The sequence below is a fragment of the Manduca sexta genome, chromosome 9 (assembly GCF_014839805.1).
Source record: "Manduca sexta isolate Smith_Timp_Sample1 chromosome 9, JHU_Msex_v1.0, whole genome shotgun sequence".
In the NCBI taxonomy this organism is placed as follows: Eukaryota; Metazoa; Arthropoda; class Insecta; order Lepidoptera; family Sphingidae; genus Manduca; species Manduca sexta.
In genome coordinates, this window is record NC_051123.1 from 2111608 (window position 1) to 2129049 (window position 17442).

Below are 17442 nucleotides of genomic sequence, written 5' to 3' on the forward strand. Positions count from 1 at the left end.
GCCCTATTAAACGCTAACCTTTTGAAAGGTTTTCTTGCTTGTTTACCTTCCACGCAAGCGATACAACTAGTTTTATCTACTCCTGTATACTTTATACCTACCTTGTGATTTTTCAGTTGGTTCATGCCTATACGACACAAATGTCCTAACCTCTTATGCCAAATTTGATAACTATCCTGACAGCCAGAGTGCACATCTTGTGTCAAAAATTATCCGCCACATTCTCGGAAACATTTACAGTACCATCTAAAACGTACAGTCCACCACAGGGCGAGGCATGAGCAACAGATTCACCTGTAAAATTAAAAGTATCAGATTTATAAAAGTTACATCCATTTTTATCAAAAACACAAATAAAACCCTTTTCAACAGTTTTATATACAGATAACAAACTAGCTTTCAAATCTGGTATATAAGCAACATCACTAATATTGTTGACCACGTTCTCGGGCGTGTTTATTGAAATATTTCCAATTCCGCAGCACTTAATCTGTTCTCCATTTGCGACAGTAACAGTACCTTGATTCTGTATCGAGATATTCTGAAACCCGTCCCGTCTAGAAGTCATGTGTCTAGTACAACCTGAATCTACATAAATTATGTCCTTTCTTGGGTTTCCAGAAGTATTAAGACTTGTAAATATCGTATCATTGGTATTTACCGCATTGCCTTTCTCCTTCTTGTTTCTCTGTGGACAGTCTGGTCTCTTATGTCCAGGTGTCTTGCACTCATAACAAACTATATTCTTCTTCATTGACTTAGGCTTCTTCTTCGCATGAAAAACAGAGTCTAATGACGTAGCCACATCTTTGGACATTTCATTAAGCAGTTTTGTTTTCACCAACTCTGTAGTCACGTCTACATTGCAATTTTCTAAAGCCATAATGAGAGGTTCATACCTTGGAGTTAGACCTCCCAAAAGTATTGCAGCAATAGACTTGTCCTCTATGACTACATCAATATCCGCAAGATCCTGTGCGGTTGACATAACTGCGTTAATATATAGTTCAATATTTTTGAACTCTGATAGACTCAACCTGTACAGTCTACGCTCCAAAAATAATCTTCGTCCTATTCCCTTATCTTCAAAGGCTTTTTGCAAACAAGTCCATGCCTCAGATGCAGTTTTCGCACATCTTATATGGGTTATCGCTGCACCTTCTACTGATAAGCATATCTTTGCTAATGCCTTTGCGTCTTTGCGTACCTTTGTAGAGGCAGGGGTTGTGTCTCCATCTCGGTATCCACTAATTGTTTCCCATAAATCCTCATGGATAAGGTAATTTCGCATCTTGAACTTCCAAGTCGGATATCCATCTTTTATCCTCAAACAAGGAAATGGAAAAGATGTGATCGACGCAGGGAATTTTTCATACTCGAAACATCTCCAGATTCATGTGACATTTTCAGACTATTACTATTTCCTAGTCACACAAAAAATATATACAACTTTATTTTACCAAATAACGTGAAAAAAAAAACTAAGAACTAAGCGTTCGTGCTGATAACGTGTTGTAAATATGGTATATGTTCTTAGTAATTAAATAAAGTTAGTAAAAAGATGTTATTGACATGAGTGTTTATTTCGGACTAAAAGGAAAGTAACTATGGCAAACAAAATACAATTAGTTCTAAAAATAGAACATATAAAAATAATAAGTCACGACGAAGGTTACAATCTCCAACTAATCCCCGCATTTTCCCCCACACTAGTCATCGTAGTTGCGTGTGCACTCATGCTGGTGTAAGAACACGCACACTGTAAGCAATTAGGGAAAGTAGAGGGACGCGCCTTTATGGATGAAAAGATCCATATGAGGATCCATACAAAACTTACCGCCGCGGATTTTCATAAATGCCATAGAGAAAAATATTTGTAAATGACAAGCTTTTTAAAAACTGCATTTTATTATTACAGTAAAATTATCAGATAAGTATTTTTTTTGTTTTCATAATTATTATTATTGACAAGATGTTAATTTTAACTTAATTATTCGAATATTTTAGCACAACTCACTGTCAAGTACATGATGCAGAAACAAAACGTTTAAAAAGTTGTTTTGTGAACTTTTTGACATGTAAGAATCGTGTGAAAATCATTTCGAACAAAGAATTTTCAATGAAATTCCACTTAATTTCGCGAGTTATGTGTTAATTAAAGTTTGAAACATCATGGCATTTTTATGTCCAGTCAGAATAAGAAGGGGAAAGAAGAAGAAATGTAAGTAACTCGAAGCTTTCTGTGAGAACTTTTCATGTCATTGACCTCGACTCCGGGACTTTCTACATAATTATAAATAATATAAAACTAGTAATTTTATGTTGTTCCAAGTGATTAACGATTTTTTGTACCAACACACATGGCCGTGGGAAAATATGAGCAATTCGTACTTACGCAATGAATATGGACACGAACTTTACGTTCCGTTTTGGATACTTGAATTATCGATTAAGTTTTTACAGTTATTACCTCGGAAAAGATATTATTAAATGAACACATCTTATTTAACGTGTTTATAAAACATTTGTTAATTTACTAGTCTTCATTTCAAAAGATAATTTATAAAGTATAATAATCAACAAGAAAGATTTTAATATCAATTCAATTTTATTCATAAAAGTTATGTTTTATATTTCAATCAACTTCCATCATTACCTAAAAGTATTCAAAATCATTTTATAATGCCCTAGACATTTTTTCACTTATCTAGCCTTGTTTTTGACCTCTCATGACTAAAACATATGATTTTACTATTGTAAAACCAGCGAGGTTTAATAAAATATTTGTAAAGAAAAGTGCATTCAAAGATATTTTGAACACAATATAATAGTTGCGTTTGTAATTATTATATTAAAAAAACAGTATAAATTTAAGGAATTGTAGCCTTAGAGAATTTGTATTACAATTTGCTTTACCAAACCCCATTTTACTTCCATGCTAAATTGAATTTTGTGTGAAACCTGTTCAAAATTTGATTTCCAAGCTGGAAAAACAACATTCATGCATGTTCAATCCACAAAACATGAGTATTGGCTGAAAGTAGAATTTGTCTTTTACAGCAATCAACTTGTACCATCTATATCATCTCTCATATAGCATTAGAATAACTAGAAGTAATTTTGCCATGCTTCATTTATTTTACACATCAACAGTTAAAAGGCTAAGTGACTTGAAACATATTTTGTGAATAATTTACATTAAAATGATTATTGATATGAGTATTACTAAATATTGCAAAAAGTTGCTATAGTGAATTAGTTTATTAACCATTCGCATATTTTTATTCTTCTTAACACATTTAATAAAATATAGGACACAATCACATAAATAGACATTTTTTATACTTATTGCAGCCAGCAGTGGAGATTCAGATAAAGACTTATCCCGTCCTGGTTCTGGCTTAAGTCCTGGAATGGGACGGATCACTGGATCGGCAAGCATTGAGACATTAGTGAGGGTCGGAATAGAGAAGGAACATGGCCTTAGTCCTGATTCCAAGATGGTGGTATTACATGACTTCACGCCATGTGTAGATGATGAGCTAGAGGTATGTATACTTTAAACTTCTTGTAAGATGTACATCAACAGTTTTGTTAATAATTTTGTCAATAGAATCCTTGTTAAATTTAGCCAGTATCGGCTGAATTTATCCAATATAAGTGAATTTTCCAAAATTGACATTGCTTTCCAGGTCGAGTTATCTAATAAGTCTATTTTACAATAAATCACTCTATAATAGAAACCTGATGGGTAAAGTATTAAAAGTATACTTCAATCATATAAATTTTTTATTTAGCCCTATCACTTATAGCAGGGACTTTGGGAAATATAACTGCATTGTAAACTTTTGTTACTGCACATATAGAGACACATGGAGTGAAACACGCAATAGCACATGATGATACCTCACTAGTCAGCTAATGTATGCTTTAAAAACCTGATAACAGCTGAAGTGTCAGCTGATGAGAGATGATTATTTTAATACTTCACTCAATCCTTTATCTTGTTACAACTCCACTTATCAACATGTTTTTTCAAGTAATTACTTTATCTTGCTTATAAAAAAGAAAAATAGAAGGTAAGTGGAATTGTATACACAACATAATAGAAAGGTTTTGCTGGTGGTAGGATATATTATAACTCCGCCCGGGTAGTGTTAAAATTTGCCACAGTGACCCATGTAAGTTTGTTGCGTCCGGGATCACCCTGTATGAATCCAGTTCGATCCCACTCCACTCACTATCAGGTGCAGCAGGGTCACTGCAGTGCCCATAAAGAAAACTATTTTCACCCTACCAAACTATAAAAATAACACCATGATCATAATTATAATTTATTTTTCAGGTAAAACGGGGACAAATAGTGAATGTTCTATACAGAGAGAACGACTGGGTGTATGTCATAGTGGCGGAGTCTCGCAGGGAGGGGTTCATACCGCATTCGTACTGCGCGCCGTGCGAGCATCACGACCTAAAGAAGAAACTGCCCAGGAGTCGCTCGCCCACTGATTTAGCCCATAGAGATGTATCACAGTAAGTATAGTAGTTAGCCGACAAATTTAGCACACTACTGCTGGGTAAGGGATTACTTGTGTACAAAATAATTCCCCTACCTAGTATTTGTGTGCTCAAGTTGTTGGTGGGATAGTGCAGGGCTAGGGTAAAGCTGGTATGAAAGTGCAGACTGTTCTGGGAAAGGCATGGTGACATCAAGGCATTGTGGAGGGTATGACTAAACTGCTAGAGCCAACATCAACACACTTAAGAATATAATATTTAGAGCCTTTGTATGTGGTGGTTATGTCAAGTGTTACCTGTAAAATACTTTGAAAATTATGATTAACACTTCCTGTGTATTTTAATGAATTCTTAACTATCGTACTTAGATAAAAAATTGTGATATTTATTGGAGAACTATAATAAAATAGCGTGTCCTTTTATCCAATATCTATAATCTAAAATTTACGTGAACATAATAATTAAAATCTTTTTTCAGGTTATCAGTATCAGATGGTGTTACCAACGATGGACACTCTGAGCTTGGTAGCGAGGGCGAGACATGTCCATTCAGCAAAGACCCGTCCGGGCGTTACGTGGTGCTTTACACGTTCACAGCTAGGGATGAGAATGATGTCGATGTTGAAAGAGGGGAGTTTGTTACAGGTAAGTAGAATAAGTTTGTTTTTTGATAGCCTACAAAAGCTAGGCGAAGACCTTCTCTAACTAGTTAGTATTAGTGCTAGTTAGGCCTGTACTTCATATTATTAAAAATATATTATGGATTATGGTATAGTGAGAGTGGTATTACCAGTGATGGACATTTTTGCTGGTGGTAGGATATTTTTATATCCGCCTGAATTTTAAATATTTGCTACACTTTGCCATACCCGCATAAAAAACATGTATCTCTTGATAATATAATTCGAATTTTTGTTCTAGTTTTAAATAGAGAAGACCCTGACTGGTATTGGATAGTGAGGAGCGATGGACAAGAGGGCTTCATTCCCTCAGGATTCGTGTACCCTGCCGTGGTACAAGGTAATTCTATAGCATATTTTTTAGTCTCTAAAGAGCTTGTGTTCATAACAGAAGTTTTGCACGTAACTAAGCATTTGAGAACAGTCTCTGTTTGCTTTTAATAAAATCTAGCATTGTATTGTTATGGAATTAAATTACTAAATATAATAACTATTGTACCCATATTGAAAGTATTTATTATTTATTTATCCTACAAAGTTTTTATTTTTAGCGTCATGTGATTTTAACCCCAATTGATTCTAGTACAATTTATAATAACACTTAAACAAAATTGAATTTCAGCAACACAACAAGACAACACACAGCAGCTACACTCGCCGCCACCAACAAACGTGAACAACACAATGTTGTCGACAAACAACAATAGTTTGAACAACACGGCGCCACAGGACAACGACGGACGGTATCACGGCACAGAACTAGTAATGCTTTATGACTATAAGGTATGTATTTTTAAGAAATCGTGTATAAGAAACGCGCCCTGTTACTCAGAACCTAACTTAGTTTGTGAATTGTGAGTGTATACTTCTGCCTACCTATGATAAGGAAAAAGGCGTGTCGATATGGTTTTGTTTAATGACTAGAAAACGATGTTAGTAATTTTAAATTTATAAAATAATAGGTTATTTGTGGTCATATGCATCGACTAACCGACTTTTCCATTGTAAAAAGTGACTGATTTTTGGTTATTTTATTAAAAAAATTCATGGAACCACTAATGGACATACTCATTAATATGTTTATTTCCAGGCGCAAGCTCCAGATGATTTATCAGTGAAGCGAGGAGAATGGGTGTATGCTGATTTAACACAACAGACAGTGGAGGGCTGGCTGTGGGCCCACGCCCCCAAGTCGCGGCGGTCTGGATTCATCCCCACTGCGTATGCGCGCGCGCCCCATACTACGTCACTTTGAATTGTAATTAATGAATAGAAGTCTCGTGTTGGATCAATCATGATAGGGTATTTGTATGAAAAATAAATGTTTATACATGATTAAAACAATAAATAAGACAATTTATGTGTGAGTAAACTGCTAATGTTATTAAAATATATATTCAAGTAGTTTCGATGATATTGTCAAATATTAAATTTATATTGTTTAATTTCTTGCTGATAAGAAATAGAACGAGATGTTAAACATGAGACGTGGCTCCAGTCAACGTCAAAGTCATTTAGCAAGTCAGGCAACATCCCTTTTTTAAAACAATATGTTTTTAGTGGTCGTGATCAATGAATCTCTGGCCTGGATCTGCGCCCGGCGAGTCGATAAAATAATTTAGATATAAAATGCCTTATTCTTAGCCTCCTCATAATCAGCCATATTTTTAAGTGTATTGTAAATTATAGTTTTAATTTAGTCTTCCATTAATGGCAAAAGTCTAACATTCCGTTAATTTAAAAGTTAGGTAATATCCGTCCAAATTTGACTGACTTTTTGATATTACGCTTTATATTTTATGGTGTTTTACATTGTTTTTAAGGTTTTGTATGTAATGATTAATAATAAAATGTTTTAAAATCTTAATTTTGTTTTTGTTATTGTTTGTAATGGCTCAGCGACTATTGATATGTCAATATAAATTTAATTCGACCTCGTATATATATCAATTACAAATTGCGAGTTTGGTAAAATGTTCTAAGGATGTTTTTTGGAAGTAAACGTAGTAACAGCTGAGCCGATTTGAATAAAATTTGGCATTCGATTAGTTATGTTCTGGATTACCATACTTGCTACTTTTTATCCAATTTGGAATAAAAAGTTAGGGTATTCGTTTTTCTGCTCAGTATCAGCACAGAGTCTGATATTTGTACCCGATATGGCGATAGGCTCGCCCCCTATCACATGGGACGGAATACATGCGGTGGAAAGTGGGTGCAACAGTTTCGCGTCTGCCTATCCCTTCGATAAATTCTAATAAAACTCGTGATTGTCTGCGCATGTCTGAATTACTCATTATGCTAAATACTAATAACAACCTATACCTACTGTTGATCACATTGCTAGCTGCGGCACGAAAGCTGTCTAAAGAGTGACAGCTATTTCATACACAATATAACTAAATAGCATGCTTAATTCGTGACTAAGGATTTGTACTTAGAGTAAAATAAAACCACAACCTTTCTACCACACTATATTAGTTACAATAATATTTAATCTACATTCAGAATAAGATTCCTTCTCTTCCTCTTGGCTTCTTGCTTAATACCCTCACGTATGGTCCACTCTTCTAACTGCTCTTCGACTTTCTTAATATCTTGTTCAGTTACACTAATTGGTATCTGGAGTTCAATTTGCTCACTCCTAATAAACTTTAGTGCCTCAAGTTTCTGCTTTAAAAACGGTCCTTGCTGGCTTTCTAGAAGATTCCTGTAGTCCGCCAATTTCTTGTTACGAATATCTTCGCAATGCATCTCTGTTAGTTTACGGAGAGACTCCTTTCGTGACAATTTGTGGTAAGAACTGTAAGTGAAATATTTTTTTACTTTATTTTATTTTTAAGGTGGTAGCTCAAGGTCCATTTTCATACATTTTGTTTCGGCTTTAATCTGGGTAACTAAACAAGTATTGGCAAGTAAAGAATTTAAATTCACGTCTAGTTAGTGATTAGTTCTCGCAGTTGAAGAAAAATGTAAAAATAATTAATAATCATGGATATTTCTGCCTTTAAAATTTCGTCATATTAAATTTTAAAGGCCGAAATATCCATGATTATTAATTATTTTTACATTTTTCTTCAACTGCGAGAACTAATCACTAACTAGACGTGAATTTAAATTCTTTACTTGCCAATACTTGTTTAGTTACCCAGATTAAAGCCGAAACAAAATGTATGAAAATGGACCTTGAGCTACCACCTTAAGGTGATAATTTTTTTAAGGCGTTGTAGAAAGGACTGCCTGGACGAATGTCCGCAGGTTCAAATCCCCATAGCATACACCTCTGACTTTTCTAAAATTATGTGTGTATCCTTTGTGAATTATCACTTGTTTTAAGGGTGAAGGAAAACATCTTGAGGAAACCTGCATACTACTAGCACTAAGGCCTAACCCTGTTAGTAGTGGAGAAGGTCCTTGCCTAGGAGTGGGTCAGTATATAACAATTATTTCTTAAATGGCACACAGATGGATTGAGAATTATTGTTATAGTACGCCATTTCCCAAGTTTTCTAGCACAGTAGTCAATGGGCTTGGTATGAAACAAAGTTGCAGGTTTGAGTCTCTAACACGACAAACATTAACTTACTCAGGATGCGCTTTATATTCAATATTCAGTTTCTCCAGTAGCCACTCAAATTTTTTGTAGTCGTATTGACGTAAATATTTTAGCAGTTTTTTCCTTTTATCGATAATTTCTTGGACCACTTTCTGAAAACAAAAGAAACAAATTATATTAAAAAAGAAATAAAAATTCTTATAGTCTCATTTTAATATTATAAGACTATACTTGTATTATGTAAAATAATTAAATAGATGCCGTATTGACCTATTAGCAGCATGCTGGCATTTTACTGATCTATCATATCAAAGGACATAATATACACAGTGAAAAGTGATTGTAATAGTTGCACTTCTGTCTACCTCTTCAGGCATAAAAGTATGTGTGTGTGCTTAAATCGTAAATCATAAAGTTCTGGGTTTGACATTAAGCTAACAAGAATTTATGGGTTTTGCCATTTAAACCAAACGTCTGTGTTACCTGGTATTATGAATAAGTGTATGATATGGTCATATGTGCACCATGAATGCCATCACAGGACAAAATGAATGTCAATGAAATATGTGTTCACTAATTGTGCTTGTGTCTAAGCATTCAGGAATACAGCAGTTTGTATTGTTATATGGGACTCTGAACTTTAGCTTGAAATTAAACTCCAAGGACGGCAATGAGTATGTATTTCCAAAGATCCAGATTATGTTAATACACTGCAGCATACATAGTATGGTAATAGTGTCAAATTAGTAGATGTTCTGAGTTAACAAAGGTGCATGTCGCTTTGCATAGTGTGGCACAGCATTCTCATACATGTACACTTACATAGCTGCGCAAGTCTGTCCGTCCCTAAAAGGGGCTTGTATTTGCAAAGAAATATAATGCTCACCTTCATTTTATTATTCCGTGGATACTTTTCCATATATTCTTGAAGATAGCGAATTTGTCCAGTTAGTCTGGCAACTGTAAAAAAAAGTTATGAGACAATAATAACAAAAGTAGTATTTTATGCAATCAATAAGTTTTTAATATATCAAATAAAATTTATACTAGTATAAAGTCTATGAAACCAATGGCACATATAGATTACTTTAGGCATGCCAATAACAATTGAGAATGTATGCCAAACAAACTATAGTGGGGGCCAAAAAAGTGGCCGAAAAAGGGGTACCCAAATAGCAAAAGCCAGCTCTTGATGACCCATATGTACGTAATGTTAACCCATAAAGGATCAACATCCCTGATATAGGCTAATATTTCTCACAAACCAATATCTACATACACAAAGGCTGTACAGTCTTGCCTAATGTGAAGACCATTGTCAATACATTTGTAAAGTTCTAACAATGTTAACTACGAACTTCATGTTTTGGTTGTGCATAGCGTATTTCCTATGTCATACATTTTTATTGCCTCAGTCGACAAACAAGCAAGCGGTCTATCTGATGGTAAGTAGCATCTACCGCCCATGGACCTTGCAATGCCTGAAGTCATTAGTCATACTCGATAGTCGTTGCTTACTACGTTTTTATCAAAGCTGCAGACATAAGCTAGTCACACTTACTCCTAGTCTCAGCTGTGCACTCATCATACTGGTGTCTCTTCACACGGTCCATGAGTTCCTTCCTTACTAACGTGTGGTATTCTTTCTGCCCAAGGAATGCTACAGAGAACAACTTCTGAACTGCTTCGGAGGCACTAAAACAATAATATAATAATAATGCCTGCAATGTATGGGGTCATTTTGACATTGAGTTAATAAATTAAACTACATATTCATTTTTATATGTGCTAACAATGTGCCAAAAATTATTCATGATTAATTAATATTTTCACTAAATATCCTGGTGGTGGTGGTATCACTATACATCCTAATTTTTAATCATTTTGTAGTTTACTCTCAATTTGGCATGTTTACAAGTGTATTTCTTATTGAAGGGGTAATGTTGTTGCAATAAATTCTCTTAGAGTAGTAGTAATGGCATTAGGGTGTGTAAATTAAAACAAGGAGTTTTAATTCATATTAATTTTGTTCAAAACTTTTTTATTTTCATACAAGATTTAAGTCACATATTGTAAAAGGTTATTTTTAAGAAGATAAGTATGTGGTTTCATTTAGTAACACAATGCTCTAAAATATTCTTCCCACTGCTGAGCATCGGCCACCGTTACTATTAAGAGGGTTTAAACCTTAGTCCATCACGCTGGCCTAGTGAGGCAGAACTTCACATACCTATGAAATTATTTCTACCCAATTCTCTGGAAGCGGACAATAACTGATTTGACTGATTAATTTTACATTTCATTAAAATGGTCTTATATCTATGGTAATGTAGAAAATAAATAAAGTTTAGAGACCAAATATGTACACTACAATTCAATCTTTTAATTACAATATTGCAAAAATTAAGTGACTCGATTATGCAAAGGCAATAGATTTTTAATTTAGTCAAGCATGGATTTAGCTATTCCAAACACATTAAACTACCTATATAGTTTGTTATAGACCAAAGACATTAGGGCCAAATTTTTTCTCCAAAAGTTATTGTTATGGTTATAACTCGCTGTCTTATTTGTCCGTATAACAAGATGCCACAGCAACCTGAGATATTAATACAAAAATAATACATTTACAGAAAACATTCGCGTTAAAAACGTACAAATCATGATGTGGAAAAAATATGAAGTATTTTACATTGATGTTTTGCTATTTCCCAGTAGATTGAGTAATCATCACATAAGCGCAAATTTTTTGTATGACAATCTTCCCAATGTCCGCTTTATATAACCTTAGATCTCCTCGAGCTACTCACTTTTTCATTTCCTCACTCAGAGCGTAATCCTGGCCTAATGAGGACTTAGAAATCTGCGGTACTCCCTCCAGGTCACCTGATTTCTCTGGATCGTAAGACGGTTTGTATTCGGGTCTTACCCATTTTATATTAACTTGGTGTTTGATGCCGCGGCTCTGTATAATAGAAGAGGTAAATCGCCGCAACATTGCAATTTGCGATGGTTTTTATTTACGAAAATGGAAAACAATTGGAATATAACCTAAAAGCAAAATGTCAAACTGGAACGTCAAATTGAAATTGACAAGATATAAGGTTTCGGATATAGAGCTGTAACTTTTAGCAGTTTGTGTTGTCTCATTTATGGTTATGGCCAGAGCGAAGCAGAGAGGTAACAGAGCCAGATTGAAGTGGGCAAAACGGGGCTAATTAATTTATTTAGTTATGTACTTACCTGTAACAATTCATTAGAACAAAAACTAAATTGCATGCCGGCTTACGCCTTTGGTTTTAGCTTGTATTTTTCATTATTCACTTTTTGTTATAATGATAGATCTTACTGAAAACAATATTATTGTTGTAAAAACTGAATCGGCTACTACACTAATAATTTCACTAAGGGTCACCAACGCAGAAGTCTTATACCAAAAAGTAATTACCACTTAGTGATAAGCTAATAGTAGGTACTGCAAAATTAACTTATTATGTAATTTAAAAATAAAACAATCTTATTCCATGAACATTCATTTATTGCTCTTTGTGTATGACCTCAAACTTACAAAAAATATATAAGCATATTTTGTACTAACGTACCACCACACGACTGTACAGACTACGATACATTTTATATTATATATAATTTAGGACACACATTGGAAATTAATAACATTGAAAATAAACAATCCTTGTGTAAACATTTTCACATCTATAATAAAGGAAAAATCACATTTCACTGTTAGACTTTAAAATTACCGATGCGGACACATAGATAATATAGCTGATTACAATAACTAATTATATAACTTTTTATCACTAAGCGAAAAATTCTGGCCTAAAAATTGTATCGCCATCAAACTGCCGCATCGGAACAAACACTGAACTAAGCCATATGATCTAACAAAATGTATAAAACTGCACTCATTTACTACGAAAAACAATCTACCAAACTACGCAATCCTATGTACCCCGGCAAATCAAAACACGCTGCCGATTTAATTTAACTACCCCATTATATTAAAATCATGATTTTCGACTACGAATTGCAAAAATTCTTGCATTCATCCCGGTTAGAACGACTGTGGAATGTAAGTCCGTAAACGTAGACATATTGTTTTATTTAGAACAAAATTACACTTGTAATGCCTAACTATTCTTACTTTGAATGTGAAAGAGACAATGACACAGCCATGAGATAATTATTTCTTAAAATTTATGGATGTCTTATCCTGACCTGTCAAATGCTTCACCCATACATTAAAATCTAATTGATGTTTCGAGACTATTATGAAGCCTCGTCGCACAACTATAATCTTTGCTATAGATAGCTGTCGCTTCAACTCATAATGCAATCAATTGTGGGTTTTAAACTATGTCACATTGAGTACAATTTCGGTTATGATTAGCTCGTCAGAAATTTTTATATGAAATTGCGTTTTGTAACTTTAATTTAGAGTCCGTTTTTGAATGTTTATGAGGCGATGCGACGCACGAATATAGATGAACGACGATTCTAAGTGCCTTTTGAAGAGAACGTCTAATCGAATCTAACAAGTTAAAACTCTATTTGTGTTTAATCTGAGCACTCCTATTGCATAAGCAATTAATATTCTAGAAACGCCGACGTAAAGGAATGCAAGTCACTGAATGTTAATAAATCAATGAAAACCATTCCATTTCACCTTAATACTGGACTTCTATACTAATATCCCTATACATGCTATAGAAATAAAAATGTCTTTCATTTATAAATTCTTATTTGTAATATATGGATTTATGTTTATAATATGGATTTATATACTCAATAAATAACGCGGCTCGCATCGATGACTTATGCTAAGAACCACGATTAAGTTATTAAGCATATAGATTTGAGAATTGTCCAATGTCCATGGAAAGTCTACGTAGATGCGGTTCAAAATACAATAGTTTTTTTATACCTTTACGTGTTTATATATTTTTTTTTAATAAAATCAAGGACCGCGTCCACGCGTTATTAAAGATGGCATTAAACCCAACGCACAATCAAAAGTATGGTAATATATTACACCTTTTATTTATGATAGACTTTTCTAGATGTTTGTAACATATTGTTTTTTTTTTATTTCTTTGAATGACGAGATGAGCTTGCCGTTCGCCTGATGGTAAGCGATACGACCGCCCATAAACAGTAGAAACACCATCCAACAACTTGAATTACAAAGTATTGTTTCATATTCCACTGCGATTCGCCATCCTGAGATATGAGATGTTAAGTATTATGTACAGTAGTTACACTGGCTGATAACATATCCCACTGGGATAGCACGACATAGCTTCAATTATAGTGACTTAGTGTGCCCTGGGTTTAAGTGGCCCAAACATGGCGTCTACTTGATATCAAATAATTAAAAATAATAAATGCTAGATCACGATTGTAACGACATTTTTCTTATTAATACAGAGATAAACGCCAGCACTAAAAGTCAATCGACTTAAGATAGGATTCCCTAAATTTCTATGGAGGAGTCTTTTTATACTTACATCTCTTTCATAAATCTTTTCTACGAATATCCAACTTGTTATTACAACTGCACAAAAATATAGTTAATTACAATAATAAATAAATTATCCAACAATTATAATAATGCGAGAAAAATTATCGATAACAAAACGTGAACTAGAAGCGAGTAATGTGCTTAAATATTTAACATAAATATACAAATTCATCCAGACTAGGTCACTGACACTTACAATAATGGAGGGGATGTAAAAAAAAATATCTACAATTTCATAGGAACAGCACCAAAGAAAAATTTAACATTTTTGGAATAAATAATCACATGCTAATTTGGTAAATTTAAAATTGGTTAAATTATGATTTGTCTGTCAAAATACAACATTTTGGCTTCACTTATACTATACTGGCTAACGACTTACGCCGCAGAGGGTACTGAAAGAAAGACTCTGAGTATCGATAGTGAAATATCGACATCGATAGTAAAATATCGACATTCGTACCCTAAGCCCAGTCCATATTGCGTTAAACTTTGAGCGCTCTATGCTATGATACTTATTTACTCTTATCATATTCAGAACACAGTTTTAAATATGCCCTTTGTTACCACACGTTATCGATGAAAGAAAGTCACGTCACTCTATGTTTATATCTAATTTATATACATTATCGTAAAGGCAAGACGTATTTGGTCGGGCGATAGCTGTTTCTCACTTAAATATAATTTATCGATATTTTTATAACATTCATATTCTTTAGTTTAAAATTTTCATTACTTATGGTGATTAATGCGACATAAAAACAAAAAGCATTTAATTTTATTTTTAATTGCCACTGATTATGTCATAGTGATATTTCCCACAAAACTTACATTTAAAATTAAGTACAGTGACTTAGATTTTATTTAACTACAAGTCTCGGAAACAATCGTACGGTTCTCTCGAACCCAAAATTACACCAGTCAAGATCACCATAAATCCATACATTAATATTCTATTGGCTAAACAGATTTATTGGAAAATATCACTATTCCTAAGTCATGTATGTACTATTGACCCAACGTTTATAATTAAAGGTAACTATTTAACACATTTTTATATTATAAAGCGGCTGCATTATTGCTCCGTTGTATATTACAAAGGCCGCGCAAATTCATGAAATTACAAGATGCAATGTTTTTTTAAACACGTCTTTTCGGGTAGATCTGTATTTTCAGAGGCATAATTAATAACTAAGCAATTAAACGAAACACACACAAATCATACCAGACCCTAATGTTCGCTTGGGGGTCACAGCCCCCGCCTCTTATTTCTAGATCCGGCCCTGTTTTATTTAGCACCCCTAACTTGCGCGTGCGCATCCCGAGCGCGACCCGCCAGCGCCCTCTGTTACCGAGAGTCATAGAGTAAACGTTGAACTTTCCGTGTGACCATAGTGTGGGGCTGTGTGTACTACCGACGTCGACGCGCCCTGTCCGTGGTAGCCCGTCGCCGCGCTAAAAAAAAACATAGAGTAACTTTATTTTACAATTTTTTAACATTCTTAATTATAATTTGTTCATTTACTGGATTGTCATAGAGTGTTTCTTATGTATATGAATGACATTTTTGTCAGATAAAAATAAATTTAGTTTTAACAAAGACCTGGTATTTTGTCAATTTGATAGTCAATAAATTATGTTGGGAAATTAAGTCGGTATAGGCTAAACCCAGCTTCTTCCCAAATATTTCAACACAAAGAAATCATAGACATCTTTAGTCCAAATACACCAAGAAAACACCGTCAAAAGTGAGTAGACTAAAAATCTTCACTCACCGAATCCCCCGCAAGCATCGCCCGGCGTCATCGAGCCCTAATCTCTTTTCTTGCTCTTCTTTTTGCCGACTCTCTTACTGTAGTTCTGCGCTAAGGCGTTTATTATCGACACTATAAAGTACACGACCATCGCCAGAACGAATTTCTCTAGAAGGTTCGATAGGACGGAACCTTGATTGTCCGGTGTCGACGAGTCGTTCTTGTGTAGACGCGCCTTTTGGTTTCTCAGGAATTCTAGTAGCGGTGCTTCGAGTTTCGGACCGATGTACGGTATCCTCTCTACCCAGGATAAAACTTGTCTGTAATTGTAATAAATAGAAAGTTTAGATGTTGCTGGCCAAAAGACTAGTAGCGTAAGCAGGATTGTAATTGATACTAATATATAAAGCTGAAGAGTTTGTTTGAAAGCGCCAATCTCGAACGGATATTCTAATTCGAATTGAATTTTTTTTAGTGTTGGGATAGCCCATTTCTCGACGAACATCACGCTATGACCAATTTGAATATAAAACTGACGCAAGCGGTTCATATTTCTCACCGCAATACACTCTTTAGCCAAATATATTTTCTAAATCCAGCACTGGTGACTAAATTAAAATTTTAATAAATTTGATGATAACATGTAACCTATGTTACATTTAAATTTAATTTGACTATTACTAATGGTTTAAATTTTGGAATCATATGAAAAATCATATCCGGTTGCAACAGTCCGTAATTGTGTCGACTGCCGACGGGTAATCATCTCTCGTCATTCGACATTCTATTGGACCCCGCTCCACTTACCAGCCGGTGCAGTGGGATCACTGCCGCGCACATATAAAAAACAACTTACCCAACCAAGGTCTCATTGAATGCTACGATGACAAACATCTTCTGTATGTGCATCTTGATGACCGCCTTGCCGAGGACCGTGGCGCCGAAGAACGTCCAGAAGGGCACGAGGAAGTGTCCGCACGTGAGGCCGGCGAGGTCGAACAGCGGGTTGGGGACGGAGGCGCAGGCCAGGATGCCGGCGAAACCGACACGCTGCACCAGCTTTTGCACCATTATTTTCGCTCTGAAATATTGTGTAGTTTTTAACAGACTCCAAAAAAAAATGGTTGTTCATTCGGTTTACTTTTTTTTTATTTTGATCTCCATCTGGCTTTATTTTGAACTAGGTGTTGCTTACGACTTCACCAACAGTACACTTCGTTTTGAAATAAAAATCACAGTATATACTTTTCGGTCGATAAAAGAACGAAAAAAAAAAACTTAAAATTTCATTTGTTTTCATATAAAAATAAAATAAAATAAATAAAAGTTTTTGTGTTCATAACACAAAAACCACAGAATGAATTTTGATGAAATTTCGGACACAAATAGATC

At 34.5% G+C, this 17442-nt stretch overlaps 3 protein-coding genes across 4 annotated transcripts in view; 1 reads left to right on the forward strand and 2 right to left on the reverse strand.

The window, feature by feature from the left end:
* Window positions 1–1941: 1941 nt before the first annotated feature.
* Window positions 1942–7065, forward strand: LOC115442680 (SH3 domain-containing protein Dlish). Its single transcript, XM_030167806.2, has 7 exons — window positions 1942–2221; window positions 3355–3548; window positions 4346–4533; window positions 4997–5163; window positions 5440–5538; window positions 5821–5981; window positions 6289–7065. Exons 1-7 carry the CDS (start codon window positions 2173–2175, stop codon window positions 6451–6453), a joined length of 1023 nt encoding a protein of 340 aa, XP_030023666.1. The 5' UTR covers window positions 1942–2172; the 3' UTR covers window positions 6454–7065.
* Window positions 7066–7659: 594 nt separating this feature from the next.
* LOC115442689 (28S ribosomal protein S15, mitochondrial) lies at window positions 7660–11847 on the reverse strand. The gene is made up of 5 exons (XM_030167818.2): window positions 11565–11847; window positions 10316–10449; window positions 9641–9714; window positions 8785–8906; window positions 7660–8001 (listed from the first exon to the last, which is right to left on the reverse strand). Exons 1-5 carry the CDS (start codon window positions 11750–11752, stop codon window positions 7692–7694), a joined length of 828 nt encoding a protein of 275 aa, XP_030023678.1. The 5' UTR covers window positions 11753–11847; the 3' UTR covers window positions 7660–7691.
* Window positions 11848–12274: 427 nt separating this feature from the next.
* LOC115442664 (vacuole membrane protein 1) overlaps window positions 12275–17442 on the reverse strand; it is a 38389-nt gene continuing 33221 nt past the window's right edge. For both annotated transcript variants that reach the window (XM_030167783.2, XM_030167782.2), the window contains exons 8-10: window positions 16907–17131; window positions 16072–16370; window positions 12275–15751 (exon numbers count right to left, since the gene is read on the reverse strand). In XM_030167783.2, the coding sequence (XP_030023643.2) occupies window positions 16109–16370; window positions 16907–17131 (487 nt within the window). In that variant the 3' untranslated portion in view covers window positions 12275–15751; window positions 16072–16108. The remainder of the gene's footprint in view (window positions 15752–16071; window positions 16371–16906; window positions 17132–17442) is intronic.

Excerpts from the sequence above, each read along its gene's own strand:
- LOC115442680 (XM_030167806.2), top strand. The coding sequence starts at position 2,173 with ATGGCATTTTTATGTCCAGTCAGAATAAGAAGGGGAAAGAAGAAGAAA. Across the intron at positions 5,164-5,439 it reads AAGAGGGGAGTTTGTTACAG|TTTTAAATAGAGAAGACCCT; the intron begins GTAAGTAGAATA and ends TTTTTGTTCTAG. Across the intron at positions 5,982-6,288 it reads TAATGCTTTATGACTATAAG|GCGCAAGCTCCAGATGATTT; the intron begins GTATGTATTTTT and ends GTTTATTTCCAG.
- LOC115442689 (XM_030167818.2), bottom strand. The coding sequence starts at position 11,752 with ATGTTGCGGCGATTTACCTCTTCTATTATACAGAGCCGCGGCATCAAA. Across the intron at positions 10,450-11,564 it reads CTGAGTGAGGAAATGAAAAA|TGCCTCCGAAGCAGTTCAGA; the intron begins GTGAGTAGCTCG and ends TTATTGTTTTAG. Across the intron at positions 8,907-9,640 it reads CACGGAATAATAAAATGAAG|AAAGTGGTCCAAGAAATTAT; the intron begins GTGAGCATTATA and ends TTTTGTTTTCAG.